The sequence below is a fragment of the Monodelphis domestica genome, chromosome 1 (assembly GCF_027887165.1).
Source record: "Monodelphis domestica isolate mMonDom1 chromosome 1, mMonDom1.pri, whole genome shotgun sequence".
NCBI classification, from domain to species: domain Eukaryota; kingdom Metazoa; phylum Chordata; class Mammalia; order Didelphimorphia; family Didelphidae; genus Monodelphis; species Monodelphis domestica.
Window position 1 is genome coordinate 183003544 of NC_077227.1, and position 18389 is coordinate 183021932.

At 35.3% G+C, this 18389-nt stretch overlaps 1 protein-coding gene across 2 annotated transcripts; it reads left to right on the forward strand.

The window, feature by feature from the left end:
• Positions 1 to 426: 426 nt before the first annotated feature.
• Positions 427 to 17680, forward strand: CTXN2 (cortexin 2). Of its 2 annotated transcripts, none has more exons than XM_007479907.3 (2): positions 427 to 765; positions 17225 to 17680. In XM_007479907.3, exon 2 carries the CDS (start codon positions 17279 to 17281, stop codon positions 17525 to 17527), a length of 249 nt encoding a protein of 82 aa, XP_007479969.1. In that variant the 5' UTR covers positions 427 to 765; positions 17225 to 17278; the 3' UTR covers positions 17528 to 17680. The 2 variants fall into 2 exon arrangements, with proteins under 2 accessions (XP_007479969.1, XP_003340099.1); XM_003340051.4 differs by lacking the exon at positions 427 to 765 and adding an exon at positions 803 to 1312.
• The last annotated feature ends 709 nt before the right edge of the window (positions 17681 to 18389 follow it).

Below are 18389 nucleotides of genomic sequence, written 5' to 3' on the forward strand. Positions count from 1 at the left end.
CCCTTCCTTTTCCTGCCCTTCGCTTTTTTTCCCCATTATCCTTCCTCTCTTTTTTTGTCCTCAGAGAGGACTAAGAGGAGGTCAAAATGACGCATCCTGTTCTCAGCTAAACCTCTTCTTTGGCTGATAAGGCTCAGGAGGTACTAGCACAACTTGCATTGTAAGATACTGCCTGCCTCAGCACGCAAAAAAATGGCAGGGACATAGCTGGTAGACTAAAGAGGATTTTTAGCAAGAAATTAATTAGACTCCTGCTGCTTCAGGAAGTCAGTGCGGTGATGAACCCTAATTGCTAATCTGAGGTGTTTGATATGAATCGAAATGAGCTCCTTTTTCAGAACTAGAGAATTGTTAAAAAGACACTACATAAGCCTGTTGCTAATGTAGCCCAGACTTCCTTTCTCTTCAGTTCCCACCCCCTTCTTCCCTCCCATAAACAGCCAGACACAATCCCAGACATACGCAGACCCACACAAATACGTATACACACACCCAGGAAGAAAAATACGCACACGTACACATATACATTTCCAGCCAAATACACACGGACGAGAGCTCTCAGCCACTCACTCACTCCCACAAACATACACACACACCCACACTCACGGATTAGGTACATACACACGTAGGTCAGGGAAGATTCCACGCAGGTACATAGAATAAGCCTTTTGCATTGTTCCTGAAACAGATCATCTAATACAGAAAAACCTGCAAACACTTTAGTCAACTGGCTGGATTTCATCTCCATGGCAACAAGCATGGAAGGTGAGACATTGCTTCCTGTGAAGTAACTTTCTCCCCACCCCCTGCATGAATGGCCAGGGAGGGCACGGGTCTAGGTCCTTAGGATCTTACTTTCTGAAGCAAACAGGTCTGCAAGCTCAGGCAATCCAGATTCTAGGGGAAAGAGCCTAATGCTGCTGCTGCTGTTGCTGCTGCTGCTGCTGCTGCTGCTGCTGGGTGTGTGATGTGGTGTGTTTGTGCCTGTGTGTGCAGTCAGCTTGCTGATGCTTCTCACGTAATGTTTGGTAGGAAGTTTCCATGCTTTCTTCAGCTTAATCTGTAAAAAAAAAAAAAGGAGCTAAGGACAAGCAAGGCAGAATGATAATGAAGGTCTGGGTTTCTGTCCATGAGATTCCTTATGAATTTCCAGCTACAAGTTTTCCGCAGCCTTGAAAAGAATGGGGGTGAGAGCCCCATAGGGAGCACCTCCAGATTGTCTCAAGAGGAAACTCTGGGAACCAGATATTGAGGTTTTAGGTCTCTGGGAAGCCCTGAAACTTTTACACTCCAACATGATGAAGACAGCTGGGTTTGTACTTCCAGGTTTTCCTTCCATTTCTAACATACTCATAACTCATGATTGATAAGCAAGCTTATATAAAGGTGGCTTGAGTACAGCTTTGCTTCCATATTTTTCCACAGGATTGAATAATTGTTGCATTTGGTGTGGTGGTGATGATTATTTTGGGTCTGGGATATGCATACGTCTCTATGTGAAATGATGCAGCGTCTGTTCTCTCATTACCATGGTATGAGGGTATCTCTCATTCAAAATATTAAATTACCCTGCAACTACAAAAAACAGATTCTAATTTAATTGTATTGGTTTCAGGGAGGATATTTGAAAGTCACTTTAAGATAAGTAGGGAGAAAAAACCTGTTGACTTAAGAAATTTCTTATAAAAAAAAAAACAACCTAGGTATACAATTTTCAGTACCAGTCTCAGCTGCTTTGTATTATTGATGATGCAGATGAAAGAGTGAATTATATCGATTTATGAATATTAAATAAAAACATAACCTAGTGAATAAGTTTATTTCCATCAGAAATAACTACTATCCATAAAATGTGTATACATAAATCTCAAAATATTAGATATATAGTGGATTTTGCTTTATTCTGTAACTTTATCCAAAAGATACATTGAAAACACGAGCTTAATAAATAATTGCTGAATAAATATGATACAGATTACTCATCAGGAAAATAAAATTTATTTTTCTATTTGGTGCTTTATTTTTTTTACTATCATTGCTAACTATTCAGCAAAAGAGTGAAATTACAGAACTCTAAAAATCATTGGGGCACTGAGGCCCAATCCTGTGACTCATCAAAACTCCAAAATTCCATGAAAGATAATTGTATTTGTTGCCGGTGGAAACATTATTTTTTTCCATGATCATCAGTCTAACCAAATAACATTAGAATATGTGTAGTAATGTAGAATATGTATAAACATGTATACATATTTATGCATACATTCCTGGGAATTTGACTTAACACAGGACTTTACTTTTTGCTGGCATGTCAAAACACTATAATTAAAATGGATTTTAAAGCTTTTCAATCTTAATTTTAAGAGGATGAGAAAGTTCCTGCTAGGAAACCCTGTAAAACTGATTGTTTTATTCATCTGGGTAACTTAGCAAAGCCTACAAATGTTTTATACTATCTCCTTCCAGCTTATATCCTTTTGGATTTTCTATTTAATCTATGTTTCTGTTTTATTTTAATCTTTAAATATTTCTCTAGTATCAGTGGTTCTTAAACTTTTTTGTGTCATGAACTCTTTTGACCCCATAAGTTTCTTTTTTTTTTAATTTAAAATACTTTTCCATGGTTCCATGATTCATGATTTTTCCTGCCCCTTTTCCCTCCCCCCCCCCCAGAGCTGATAAGCAATTCCACTGGGTTATACATGTACCATTGTTCAAAACCTATTTCCATGTTATTCATATTTACAGAAGAGTGATCTTTTGATGCCAAAACCCCGGTTGTATCTCCATCAAACCATATGATCTATCCTATGTTCTTCTGCATTTCTGTTCCCACAGTTCTTTCTCTGGATGTGGATAGCGTTCTTTCTCCTAAATTCCTCTGGATTGTCCTGGATCATTGTATTACTGCTGATAGAAAAGTCCATTACATTTGATTGTGCCATAATATATCAGTCTCTCTGAACAATATTCTCCTGGTCCTGCTCCTTTCACTCTGCATCAATTCTTGGAGGTCTTTCCAATTCACATGGAATACCTCTAGTTCATTATTCCTTTTCAGCAAAATACTATTCCATCCCCTTCAGATACCACAATTTGTTCAGCCATTCCCCAAACGAAGGGCATCCCTCCCTTCATTTTCCAATTTTTTGCTACCACAAAGAGTGCATCTATAAATATTTTTGCAGAAGTCTTTTTCCTTATTATCTCTTTGGACCCCATAAGTTTCTAATGAAATCTATACACCCTTTCTCAAAATAACATTTTTAAATGTACAAACTATATCTAGCACTACAAAGGAAACCAATTATATTGAAATTCAGTTTTGGATATGTTTATGCACATATAAAATACATGTTTTCATGTATGTGTATATAAGTATGTGTGTAGCTCCCACATCTAGGATAGATTGATTAATGTATTGCTTTGTGTACTTATGAGCTATCTTGAAGATCATTACCTTCAAAAGTTTGTGCTCTATTCCTCAGTTCTAGGAGTTTATAGAGAGTTTGCCATACCTATAATATGTATAAAATCTAAAAGCCCTATGATTTAGGCCATGTGTGCAGAACTCTGGAATTTTTCTTTCTCATTTCTACCAAGGATTTAAAAAGCAAAAAATGTCTTTCATTAAAAGTTGATTGGCAATTTTTAGGTTTTTACTAGCATTCAGGAACTGACACATTTGTTGTGATTGATATCAACTTATCTTAATGTGAATGAGCTCGTTTTAAGTTACTTTTCAGTAGTAGCAAGGAACCAAACTGAAAATATTCAACATGCAATTCTCAAGAAGAGTCAAATTGTTACTATTTCAAATTTACCATTTCATATATCAAGTTAAATGGAAAATTGTGACTGTTAGTCAGATATCCAGGCTTAAAATAACTCCTAAGAAGAAAATGAATGTGTTGGCTTTAATTTCTTTGTTGGTATAAATGTTAATGATAAAATTTTTTAACAAACTCTTGATAGCATAGTTTGACTTGTCTCCTGTTTTTCTAACATTATAGCATTCAAAATACAAAGTTTCATGTTTTCTCTTTAAGAAAATTTCTTAATAAAGAAAAGTATCTTCCCCCCAAAATACTTTTTTTGTTTGTTTGAAAATGAAAAAGTTTATAGTGACGTAAACTCAAAAGAATGAGTTCCATTTGTTTTTTTCCATTAATAAAACTAGAAGCTTTTTATTTTTAAAAATTTTATTTAATTAGTCAATTTAGAATATTTTCCCATGGTTATAAGATTCTTGTTCTTTCCCTAACCTTCCCCCACCCCCTCCTGTAGCCGATGTGCAATTCCACTGGGTTTTACATGTGTCCTTGATCAAAGTTTATTTCCATATTATTGATGTTTGCAGTAGGTTGATCATTTAGAGTCTTTATTCCCAATCATATCCCCATCAACCCATGTGGTCAAGCAGTTGTTTTTCTTCTGCATTTCTTCTCCCACGGTTTTTTCCTCTGAATGTAGATAGTGTTCTTTCTCTTAAGTCCCTCTGTATTGTTCTGGATCATTGCATTGCTACTAATAGTGAATTCTATTACATTTGAGTGTACCACAGTGTATATCAGTCTCTGTGTATAATGTTCTCCTGGTTCTGCTCCTTTCCCTCTGCATCACTTCCTGGAGGTTATTCCAGCTCCCATGAAATTCCTCCACTTTATTATTCCTTTGAGCACAATAGTCATCAACACATACCACAATTTGTTCAGCCATTCCCCAATTGAAGGGCATCTCCTCTTTTTCCAATTTTTTGCCACCACAAAGAGCACAGCTATGAATATTTTTGTACATGTCTTTTTTCTTATTATCTCTTTGGGGTACAAACCCAGCAATGCTATATCAAAGGACAGGTCATCTTTTAGCACCCTTTGGGCATAGTTCCAAATTGCCCTCCAGAATGGTTGGATCAATTCACAACCCCACCAGCAAAGCATTAATGTCCCAATTTTGCCACATCCCCAATGAGTTCCATTTGTATCTTCAGCAAATGTAAATTTTATTAAGCAGTGGTTGTGTGGAAAGCTTTTAGTTGAGGAATTCAGTTGAAGAATTTACTGAGGAAAATACAAAGTGGTATATATGGTCAAGTTCATAAAAATATGAGCCATGACCCAATGTCTGACAAATGCTTAAAAGAGATGAATAGTCTTTTTTTTTTGGATGATGACATCAAATCTATACATAACTATGTGAAAAACACTGTAGGTCATTATTGATTACAGAAATGCAAATCAAAACTGTGATATCATCTCACAACTATCAGATTGGCTAAAATGATAAAAGGTCAAAACTACAAATATTGGAAGGGACACTAATACACTATTGGTGGAACTGTGACCTGATCCTACAATTTTAGAGAATGATCTGAAATCATTCCCAAAGAGTTACAAACAGTATATATCTTTTAACCCAACAATACTATTATTAGGTTTATTTCATAGTGTGACATGGCATGAAATTTCATGGTATATTTTGAGGGGAGAAGTAACTTAGTGTTGATAGAATATAGAGTGGGAGGAAGGTGATGATATGAGAAAAGCCTTGAACAATAGGGTAGACATTTTCCATTTTCTTGTTTTTAAATTTTATGGGAATGAGGTAGAACATTGAAGTTGTATTTATTTACATTTCATTAAAGACTTTGACTACATACATTTGTTACAAGGAAAGGTTTCTTTGGGGAGGAGTAGATTATTGGGTAGTAGGAGATATGTAAAAATAAAACATTTCTTAAATGTGCAGGAGACAGCAAAGAGAAATGCTGAAGAGAAGCACAAACAGAGCAATTTTATTAATACTTTGCTCAATTATAAGCACAATAGATATTTCTTTAAAACAAACTGTATAAATAATTTTCACAGTTTATTTCTTACTGTGACATCAACAATCAACATCAACAAACATGAGCACTTTAAAATACAAAATAGGAAGAGAATTTACACAAGAGGCTGAACCTTTACAATAATTTCCTAGAAAATCCTCCCACTTCCACCTTCTTCTATCTTTCATCTATTGTCAGACTAATTTTTTTCCCTTTAGATATAATTTTGGTGATATCTTCCTGCACTCAAAAATATCCAGTGGTTGTCTACTGCTTAGCATATTCCTTTGCCTTGCATTTAAGAACCACCACAATCTGGTCCCATGCTTTATCTGGTTCAAATATGTATTAATAAGAACCTATACTAGGAAAATCACAGCAGGAATAGAGACAAGAACATGGTACAATAGATGATGAGAAGATAGAATGGAAATAATTTGGTAATTTATTAAATATAACAAGAGAGGGTCTTGAAAGATAAGATTGAAAAATAATCCCTAGTTTATAAACTAGGGTTTGAAAAATAATTCCTAGTTTATAAACTTCCTTATGCAGTTGGGTCTCCAGATGAATGATTACTACTATTTGCACACTCCTAAAATGATAGGTTGTGATTCTCTACCTTTGAATTTACCTTTAATAGTTAGCCAGAGGATCAGTTAGCTCAGAAAAAAATATATACTTACTGAGAAAACACAAAAACCTACTTGTACAAAAATGTTTATAACAGCTCTTTTTGTGGAGGCAAAGAATTGGAAACAGGGGATGCCCATCAATTAGGGAATGACTGAACAAATTGTAGTACATGTTGCTAATAGAATACTATTCTGCTATAAGAAATGATGAACAAGATGATTTCAGAAAAAGCTGGAAAGATCTGTAGGAATTGATATAGAATGAAATAAAGAGGACCAGGAGAATATTATACAGAGCAACAGTGAAAACTTGGCTACTCTTAGCAATGCAATGATCTGGGACAGTCCTGAAAAACATGATAGGGAATGCTATCCACCTCCAGAGAAAGAACTGTTATAGTCAGACTGATGCGAGTCAAAGCAAAATGTCTATTACATCATTGTATTTATGGTTTTATTTGGGGGTTTTGGTTATGTATTATTAAATTTAATTGTGGTTGGACTCTGAATATTTAATTAGGTGATCACCAGGGATTTAATTTCTAAATCCCAAAATTAATTACTAAAGTAAATGGAATTTATGGTAGTTTATTTACAATAGTGGGAAGATATTAAGGAATGAGAGAGAGAGACAGAGAGAGAGAGAGAGAGAGAGAGAGAGAGAGAGAGAGAGAGAGAGAGAGAGAGAGAGAGAGAGAGAGAGAGAGAGGAAACTCTGGTTTCCTCTGAGCCAGGTAGAAATACTAAGGCCTTAAGCAGGGAAAAGAGTCTCAAGACAATGAACCTTTCTCGGAGGTTTATACCTCTGAGAAAGGCAGGGTCACTAAGTCGGCCTTTCACTCACCAACAGTGACCTTCTAAAATGGAAAAGCAGTCTGAGGTCTCCTGCATGAGTTCTTCCAGGGATCCAGTTCCTCCAGTCCAACTCTGAGTCAGAAAATCCCCCATCCAACTGTAATCTCTAATCGAATATCTTCTTCTGACCTTTTGTCCTCTTTTTAAAGATCTTTTTCTTTTGTGTCACCTCCCCTAAGTTTCACATCTACCAATCATAGCAGCCACTTCTCTCTAGGATTGCCCACTCTTTAGTTCACACCTTCTTTGGTTATATTATACCTTTTGGGTTACCTAACACTTTTTTTGGTTAGGTCACTTTTTGTAGTTACTTAACACCTTTGTTTAGTTAAAATGGGTAGATCTACTTAAAATACTGAGTTATCACCTTTTGTAGATTAAAATCAAAAAATAGATTGTAGATTACAATTCAATCTTCCCAATGAAGGAAGAGCTAAGTATCTTCATTGTTACAATCAGGAGATAGCTAAATCCAGACTTCACAGTATGAGGATGCTCTTATAAGGATGACTGATATGAAAGTATGTTTTGCATGATAATAAAAAGAACATTAAAAAAGAGAAAGGAGAAAGCATCAAAAGAAGAATAATTATAAAGTATTGCCCCCTTAATCTTGGGGTCTGATTATCCACAAAGACTCCATGGGACGAGTGAGCACATATCTAGACTACATTAATAGGCTCACATTTAGTTACAATGTCTTTTCTCTTTTCTCATGGTATTCTCATACTACTCCCTCTTCGTGCACAATCTCAGCTGGACATATTGATTGATGGAGCTCCCTGCATGCCTATTCCATTTTGAGTGTGGTATATATCTGAACAATAACTCTGCAAGACCATTGGCAATAGTGGGGAGGAAGTGGAGAGAGGAGAAAAGACTCTTCCAAGAGGCTGAGTCATTTTTTCTCAAGATCTGTGTTTCAGGGGTGTGCTGGGGTCAGTTTTATTTTTTTAAACCCTTCCCTTCCATCTTGGAGTCAATACTGTGTATTGGCTCCAAGGCAGAAGAGTGGTAAGGGCTAGGCAATGGGGGTCAAGTGACTTGCCCAGGGTCACACAGCTAGGAAGTGTCTGAGGCTAGATTTGAACCTAGGGCCTCCCGTCTCTAGGCCTGGTTCTCAATCCACTGAGCTACCCAGCTGCCCCTTGGGGTCAATTTTAACCCTCTGAAATCAGCAAACACTACAAATAAACACTTGATTTATTGTTTTATTATCTAACTCTAAAATCCAGACTGTATACTTAAGAAAGTGATGAAGAAAATGTTAGTAATTAACATTACACTTAGAGGTGTATTGGTTCACCTGTGGGTGTTTTTCCCACAGAGAGCCAATTGTTAAACATTTACCAGCATACCCCTAGTTGTTCCATACCTGGCTGTCTTCTCAACTGCCAGAGCACAGACACTTCTGTGCTACCTCCAGTCTAAAGGGTCTTACATTATTAAAGACCAATGGCTACCTGCCTTAATTCCATCAATTTCAACTGAACATAAAATAAACACTTCTTTACACTCTCTTTATGACTAACACCTTGTTGTCTTTGTTTTCTTCCTTTATATCCTATACTTTCATTTTTCAAATGAGCTGAGAGGAAATAAGATTACCAAGAATCTTCTGATCATCTTATCCTCTACCTTCACTTCCCTCAATAATCAACATATGTAGCACTTGAAGGCTAGTAAAGTGTTTTTTACATTCATTCTCATTGGAGCACCTAGAATCACTTTATGATATAGGTATTGCACATGTTATTTTATTCATTGTAACTATTAAGAGACAGAGTCCCTGAAACTGCTCTTGGCACTGTCCATAGGAAAGACAGGGAGAATCAGGTACCAGAGACAGAAATAATTAAGTCGAGAAGAGGAGCAGGTTTAAGGCAGAAGATAAGTTTTGTTTGGGTCATGTTAAGAGTGATATATAAGTGGAATAAGGTGTAAATTTCAGGATGACAGATATTCTATTTATTAAAATATACACTCCAAAATAAAATTGATTCTTGGAAAACTCACTTTGGAAGTAATGCATGATTCTGGGATCAAGTCCTAACTCTGACAAATACTAGCTTCCTGACTCTGAGAAAGCTATTTAAATTTTCAATGTCTCCTGAAAAATGTCTAAGACTATAAATTATTGATCAGGTGCTGGTTTTCCCCAGTGGGAATAAAATCCCAAGTCTAATCCCTCCTCAAAAAATAAAAACAAAAAAGATAACAACCAATTTTCTGAAATCTTAGGTCTATTTGTTGTCAATACATCTACTTCTCTATGTAATCTTGCTGCTCTTCTTCTGGCTTTCTGAAATCATTCATCATCTTCTTAATTGCTAAATCTGGTGATTTTTCTCTCTCTTTCCCATTCTTCTTGATGTTCCATGATACCTGATGATCCCTTCTTTATGAAATTTTCTCTTTTTCTATACTATACTATACTGGATCTCTGCCAGCCTCCTTATTAGCCCCCTTTTCTGGCTTCTTTTAAGAAAAAAGTACAAGGAAAATTTTAAGAGGAGCTGATGTTTTGGACTTCTATCCTTCTCTCTGTTTTTTTTTCCCCCTAGAGAATTCATTCATAAGACTTCGACGGTGATCATTATCTATATTTATGGTGTAACTAAAATCTATAGGCCTGCTATTTATTTCATTCATGGTCTTCTATAATTAACTTCCAACTAAATCTCTTCATTTAGAAGCCCCAAAATTGCCAGACAATGAACACATCTAAAACTGAAATCATCATCATCACTTGCCAGTAACTGGCTCCTTGCTTTGAATGTCTCTATTTCTCTGAGTGGCACTGTTATTATGGTTGTTGGAAGTTTGAAACCTTGGAGTCATCACTGTATTTTTCTTCCTTTGCCTCCATATCTAATAACTAAAGGTATAGCAACATTGCATGAATCAATAAAATGAGTTTATCCAGTAGAATCATTGCTTTAAATTTTGAATTTTATATATAGGAGTTGCACTGTCCACTGAATTTTCCCTTTTTTTCACCCATTCCTTATATTCATTGTTGGTAATATGCAACATCCTTTTATTCCAACTCTATGAGTGACTTACAATTTCAACATGGTATTTCATAATATTGTGTCATATATTATCAACTGAAAATGGTATGAAAAAGATAGAGCTTGGCATTATTGAGATATACAGTTTTTCTAATGTGATCCAGTCCACTTTCTTCTCCCAATTTAATTTTTGGACTAGCTTATTGACCATCTACAACCCTCATAAAATGAAGACTATCTCATAATAAAATTAGACAGGAAACTGTCCATATGTTATTATATAGACAAAAGATATTCTTTGTCCAGTTGGTTTTTCCTATGTAGATTATTAGGTCAATATATTTTGCATTTTTGTGAATTTTTTAGGAAGTTCTATAATATTTCTGGGCTTGATGACATCAGTGCAATGTCATCAGCAAACAAATATGTCTAGAAGACCTCACTATCAATAGGGAACCCTTCTTTCATTGGACTCTGACCTTGACATCTTTCATGATTGACAGATGCCTTTGTTGAGCATGTTTGTGTCTATTTAATTCCTTGTTTGATAATAACCAGGAGGTGGAATAAAGTCATCTCTGTCGCATCTGTCAAGGAATTTTGTTTGATCTTAACATATATGTAAAGTGGTGTGCTTGGGGTTACCCAGATGTCCAAACATGGAGGCATCCTGCTTCCCTGAGTGGCCATGCCATGTGAATGGGAATAGCCTCCTTCTCTATGGTGATATAGCTAAAAAGGGCTGTTTCTTTAAAACTGGTCAGACTAGAACAGTTTCTCTGTGTCCTGTGCTTTATTTCTTTCTACATCCAGAGGGTGAATATCACAGCTCATCCACAACCCAACTACTATGAAATAAAGTAGTGAGAGGAAACGGATTTTGCATATGCTTGAGAAATATGTTGGAGGAAGAACCGTTAAGGCTGCATTTTGCTCATCTGAATCATGTATTTTGTTATAATTGACACAATTAGAATGATACCACTATATTCTCTGAAACTTTCAGTCAATTGTGAGACTCTGAAAATGCAGATTTATGTAGAATACATATTATGAAAGCCATTCTGTCTGACATTTCTATTCTGTAAAGTCCTAGCCAGTTATATTTTTTGACCATGATCATTGTTTAGTTCTCTTTATGAGGGAAGTATAAATGACACATAAGCATGAGGCTTTATTCTTGTCTACCGATCTTTTGCCTCTTTCACTTTTAAATTTAAAATCATATTTGCCAACATTTTTTTTGTTATGATCCTGTAGCATACCAGGCATGTTAACATCTTGGAAATATGATTGATGTATTGATATTGTATCCTGTATATTCATTTACCAGACACATGGTCAGACCACTTGATGTTCATTGTATGGAAAGGGACAGTCCAAAGGACTAGCAAATTCCTGGGCTGGGTGTTGACAGCCAGGACACTGGCTCAGAGTATATTAATTTACAAAGCGTGGGTTCCATTAATCTCCTCCTCTGTGATTCCATCATTGTCAATGCTACCAAAGTAAAAACCTATGTCATGTCACGTATTCATTAATCACCTCCCACTTGACATTCCTAAGGTCCCCAATAAAGGCTGGGGAACATGTATGAGCCTCCTCTTCCCTTCTCTTCTCTTACACCTCTTTCTCTCACAGTGGCTACTCTCCCTCTTGCCTCTTACAATCTTGATCTTGCTGTGACCTATTATGTTCCTCCTGTCTGACTGACTGACAGCTGCCCTGCACATCTCCCATTAATCTCTTGGCTGTGTGGCCCATGGGGGATGTCCCAGAGTTCTCAGCTCCACGCAGGTTCTCTTGGTCCTCATACTTATAATTTCTCCACTAGCTATCTCTTTCTAGAGAGGTAATTACGGAGCTTGCAACTCCCCAGGTGTTTTAACTTATAGTCTCTGAGTTTTTATTCCTGCGTCTCTTGCCCTGAGTGCCTTATCTATCTCACATCCATATTCCTCTAGCCTCCATTCTCCTTCTCAGGTCACCCACCCACAGATAAGTAATATAGGACTCCTTGGTGGGTCTCTATACTAATCTATGTTTGGAGACTTTTCCATTCCCCCCACTATTTTTGTAGATCAAAATAAGATGATCACAGTTCTAGAGAGGTTCTCTTATTCTTCTTAGTCTTTTAAAGATCATTGATGGTAAATTAACAATTAAATATGCCAAATTTTTAGCACCCTAATGCTTAAAGTGCTTTGAAAACACTAAAGTGCCATGCAAATATTAAATTCAGCTTTATTATCCCAGAATAGAGCTCATCTAGTTTGGTCTGGCAATTTGACCTCATCGAGGATAGCTAAATACTATCTTTTTATCTCCATACTTACCTTGGTATATGACTTTTTATTAAAATTGTTTTCAGTCCTTTCCATTCTAAAGATCATTCTTCCTGGCATAGAAAATGTGAGTAAAATAAGACTTCAGTAGCTCTGACTTCTCCTATTGTCTATTATCATTTCATCCACCTGGGCAGCAGTATTATTCCTTTTTGATCCTTTTCTTTTCTTGAATATAATATTTAAAATTCCTTTTATTATCTTTACCTTCAATCACCAATCTCAACTCATTCTTAGCTTTAGTACTCCTGACACTTACATGACCATTTTTATATTCATCCTGTTACTTGCTTTTGCTTTATTTCATCTTCTGAACATTTTCGAAAAATCTAAGATGATTGATGAGTTTCAATGGGATATACATTAGTCTTTTTCAGACAGTTCCCCTTACCTTCTTGGGGGAATTATTTCTCTTTACATCTTTAGATATTCATTCTTGAGAGCTTTTCATTCTCTTGAACTAACTTTCCTCTTACACTATTAGTTGATGGGATTATACTTATTAGTCTTTCAAACTCAAAATCTAAGGTACATGTCAGACTATACACAACTTTTCTCACAGATTATAAAATAATGTGGTTTCCATATTTCCATGAAGTTATCATCAAAGCAGAATAAGAAATTATTAGATATTACATAGTAGGCATAAAAAGATCAGATATTTAGATAATTAAATTCCACCATAACTACTATATCATACCTGTGTTGCCAGACTTACGATCTATTTCTCAAATTCCTCATCTATTTTATATCTAGATCTAGTTACAATATCTTTTCTGTTTTTGTCTATGTTGATCTTCATTTAAATGGTCTTCAAATGTCCTTTCTTCACTTGGTTCCAGATTTCCTCATATTAAGTAAATCTCTGGTTTCCTGCCATTTCACAGGGTTAATTTATTTCCACTTCACAACACATACTTTCAAGTATTTGAAAACAATTCTCATATCTTTATTTTCTTCTTCTTTCTAGGCCCAACATCCCAAATTCTTTCTGATGTTGTTTTGAGACCCCTCACAATCCTTGGTTACCCACTTCTGGATGTCAATCTTACTCCTAAAATGTGGTACCCTGAAATGAACATTATACTATAGATATGGTCTGACCAAGTCAAGAAACAACTAAAATATTACTTCCTATGAATTAACTACTATATTTCCATTAATGTAGGCTAAAATTATGTTGACTTTTTTTAAAAGGCATATTGTTAGCTAAAAGTATTTTTTTCTCCAATTAAATTGAGACTCAGTATACAGGACTTCATATTTATTTCTGTTAAGTTTGGTGGCATTAGTTTTGGCTTAGTGTTCTAATCTTGTCAAGGTAGTTTTGAATCTTAAGTTAGTGTCAGTATTAGCTTTTCTTTGAAAACAATTTCTTTATGTCTTTATCAAAATAGTTAATAAAAATGTTGAGCCATTTCAGACCCAAGGACAGAGTCTTGTGACAGTCTACTAGAGATATTAGATATTAGTCTCCCAGCTAATAGGGAGTAATAATCAGTAATACTATTTTCTTCAAGTTCTTCAACCAAGTCACCTAACAGTGCTATTATTTAGCCCATATTTCACCATCTTCTCCCTATGAATATCATAAAAATCTTTGTTACATATTTCTGTTCAAATCAATATGCATCACATGACATTTAATATTTGACAAATTACCAAAAAAAGAAAACTTGTTTTGGTTGAAAGAATGATCAAGTTAGTTTGGCATAAGTTGGTCTTAGAACTCTGACACTTAAGATCCGACAGAGCCATTTTGGCTCTTAGTATTCAATATACTTCTTTCTAAATTCTGACAAATTAACTTTTCAATAACATGTTTTTTATTCAAAATTTTACTAAAACAAGCATTTCCATATACAAAGAAAAAGATTATACATAAGTAAAATATGAACCTCATATATTTTCTTTTTCTTCATATCTACATGATAAATCCCATCGATGAGTGTCCAAGCCCCTCGCTACCCTCCCCACATCACTGAAGGAATTGTCTGGGAAACCAACATATCCATACAAATTAAAACTTTCATGTGTTCACCTTTCAGTTCACTGACTGGAGGTAGCATTCATAATTTATTCTTCTAGTATTCATTCTGTAGATGTGTATGATGTTTTCTTGGTTCTGCTCATTTTACTTTTCAATAATATGTAACAGAATTTTTCCAGAGATCAACATTATAGCAACAATTTCAAAGATCTGTTTTCTTGTGCTTTTTGAAAATTGGGTTATCATTTACCCATTTTAAAATTTTATATTTTATTAACATTACATATTATATTTATTATTTCTGATCACCATCCAATTCTCCATGACTTCAAAATGAACAATAATGCCTCCAATGTACCTTTTGCAAGTACTTCTGTATCTTGAGATGTACTTTATCTGGATTTAGATAACACAGGAATGGTCCATGGTGAACTAGGCTAAGGTGGTAGCTGGCTGATTCAGAGAAGGCAGGTATAACTTCAAGAAGAGATAGCAGGAATTTTAGGAACTAAGAGGGAGGGACCCAACCACAAGCAAATTCAGTAAACACATGATTAGAAGAGAAAAAAGAGCTGAACATGGAGGATATTGTAAGCCAAGGGTTAAGTCAGTCAACAAGCATTAAGCATCTACATGTGCTAGGCACTCTGCTAAGAGTGAAAGGCAAAATAAAACCAAATCTCTCTTGCTCTAAAGGAGCTCACATTCTAGTGGAGGACAATAGACAAATGACTGCTTACAAATAAGATACATACAAGATAAATCAGAGATCACCTTGAAGGTACTAGCATTTAGAGGAATCAGAAAAGGATCTTGTAGAAGATGAGATTTTAGCTAGGAACCCTTGGAGAAGAGAGAACACAAGACATGGAGATAGGAGCAAGAGAATTCCAGGCAAAGGAGCTATATCCAGAGAAAATAGCCAGAAGATAGAATGTCTCATTAAAGCATGTAATTAAAAGCCATCTTTGTTGTCTTCAGGATTTTTTTCCCCTGGCCTCAGCTCACGTGGGCTTTAAGGATTCTGTCACGAATGCTTTCTGAAATGTATATAGCATGTTACATGAATTATCTTATTTGAACTACTCCTGGGATGGAAATTACCCATTATCCCCAATTTACAGATGAGAAAATCTGAGCTGTAGAGATTAAATGACTTGCCTATAGTCACTTGCCAAAGGAAAGGTTTGAACTTGTGTTTTCCTGCCTATGCCATGCTGCCTCATCATTCTTAAGGATGTACATTTTTCTTTTGTATTTGACCTTGGTTGTATGCCCTTCTTATCCTTTGTAATGGAAGATTGTTTGGAAATAAAATAGTAGTTTAAGTGGTCATGCACTGTAATGATGAAATATTCATTTGCCTACTCGTCCAAGGCTCAGTAAAAATATATTATAGGATTGTGGAAAAGAATATTGATTTAAATTCCTTTTCTAACAATTTATCACTCTAAAAAGAACACGCTCATTAAAAATCTGAGAGGATTGTTATGTTTCTTGGTACCTATTTTTAAGGCTGGTTCCTCGTCTAAGCTACAAATAAGTTTTCATGTCACTCCTATTTGAACTGATTTCATTTTCCTTATTTGCTAATTGTTAAAAATATTTTGCTTTTTTAAAACCAAAACTTCTTTATGCATTACAAATTACATACTTGTAAATTCAATTTACTTTCCTTCCAAGGTTCTGAGTAACTACTATAATTTGCAGTTTCCTGAGGAGCTCAAGAGAAAATCACTCTGCTTGGTTATATGTTAGGCAGATTTGAGGCTGGAATAGAAAAGAGCTTACATTCTGATTCAGAGGAAAAATTGTTTCAGTTTAACAAATATCCTGTGGTTCATATTCTGTTATTACTGAGCAACTTACCTATTTTGATGGTGTTGATTCTGTGGAAAGGGAACACTGCAGTCTAGTGGATTAAGCATTGGAACAACAGCAAACACCATAGATAGATAGATTTCAGTATCCCCAATGACAAATAGTAACCTAGTAATTCACTTGACTTTCCCTGGCTGTATCAGCATGATGCCAAAACATTATATTTAGCCAATTCAACCAAACAAGTCCCACTAATCTTTTCAACAGGACAGCAATACAACTTATAAAAAACATAGAAAGTGTTCTCTTTCTCTCTCTCTCTGTATATATATATGTGTGTGTGTGTGTGTGTGTGTATTATATGCTTGCACACATGTATACACACATATTTAGACAGCTAGATGGAAGGTTAGGATTTAAAAAAATTTATGACTTGGCTGCAATCTACTTCTCCAAGCTTAATACACATTGTATCACATCATATTAAGTTATAGTATGTGTGTATTCTATCATGTCATTGTCCAAACAAATTGCCCAATTCCAATATGATTTATTTAATAAGATTTCTGATCAATATGTCATTGTGTAAAATAACTTTTTATGTCTTATGCCAAAAAAGAGTTTAAAGATGGGAGGCTTTTTTAATGGTTTCTTGGTTTCCTATTATAATGACTATACAGTAGATAGAGTACATGATAAGAACTAAACTTACTATATATTTTTTTGTATGTGCATAGGCCAAGATATGACACAAGCAGGAATCCTAAAGAATCTCAGCGATGTGATAGCAAATGATGAGTAGCATCCACCATAGCAACGGACCAGCCAGCATGAGTGTCAACAAAGTATCGGCTTTCTCATTGACATTGGAACAAAAAACAGGCTTTGCATTTGTGGGGATTCTATGTATTTTTTTGGGTCTTCTTATTATCAGATGCTTCAAAATCCTGCTGGACCCCTATAGTAGTATGCCTTCCTCTACTTGGGAAGATGAAGTAGAAGAGTTTGATAAAGGAACTTTTGAATATGCCCTTGCATGAAAGACCCTGCCTTCATTTTCACTGTCATTCAAGTTCAACAGAAAAAATTAAAAAACCAATAACCTGTGGCTTATCCATCTGTAACCATCACTGATGCAATGAATGGAGGCTTGTGGTATCCATTTGGTTAAATAAATGTCTATGGTTAAATCAGTGTTGTATTCTCTGGCACATTCATTTAAGATTTTCATGTTGGAAATCCCACAGGTGGGAAGTAAATGAAAAGCTCTAGAATGGTAGAATCATAAAACTTCTGAGTAGGAAAGGTATTTTACTTTGGGCAATGCTCTTATTCTCTCTGTGACTCAGTTTTTTCATTGGTAAAATTAAGTTTCCCGATATTATCTCTAAAGTCCCATTTGGTATTCCAATTCATCTATCCAAATACCTTGCCAAAACATAAATTCTATCAACGACATCTCTAATAGGTGGTCATTCATCTCATATTTAAAGACTTTTAGTGCCAGAGGATTCACGACTCATCCTAGTCACCCCATGCCACTTTATGAATGCACTGATTATTATTAAAGAAAGTTTTTCTTGTGTTGATCTAAAATATATCTCCTTATAATTTAGAATCATTGGATCATAAATCTAGATCTGGAAAGACCTCAGAGGCCATCTAGACCAATCATCTTATTTTACAGATAACTAAACTGAGGCTTGGGGAAATTAAGTACCTTGTCAAAGGCCAAACAGAACAAATCTAACCCATTTTTTGTATGACAACCCTTAAAACATTTGAAAATATGGACCCTAGACTCCCCAAATCTTTTATTCTCTAAGTTTAATAGCACCAATTACTGCAACTAATTCTCAATGGCATTTTGCCATTAAAAGTACAGCCAGATGCTGAGCCATG

Bases quoted from the DNA above. Each gene is read 5' to 3' on its own strand.
- CTXN2 (XM_007479907.3), top strand. From the start codon at position 17,279: ATGATGAGTAGCATCCACCATAGCAACGGACCAGCCAGCATGAGTGTC.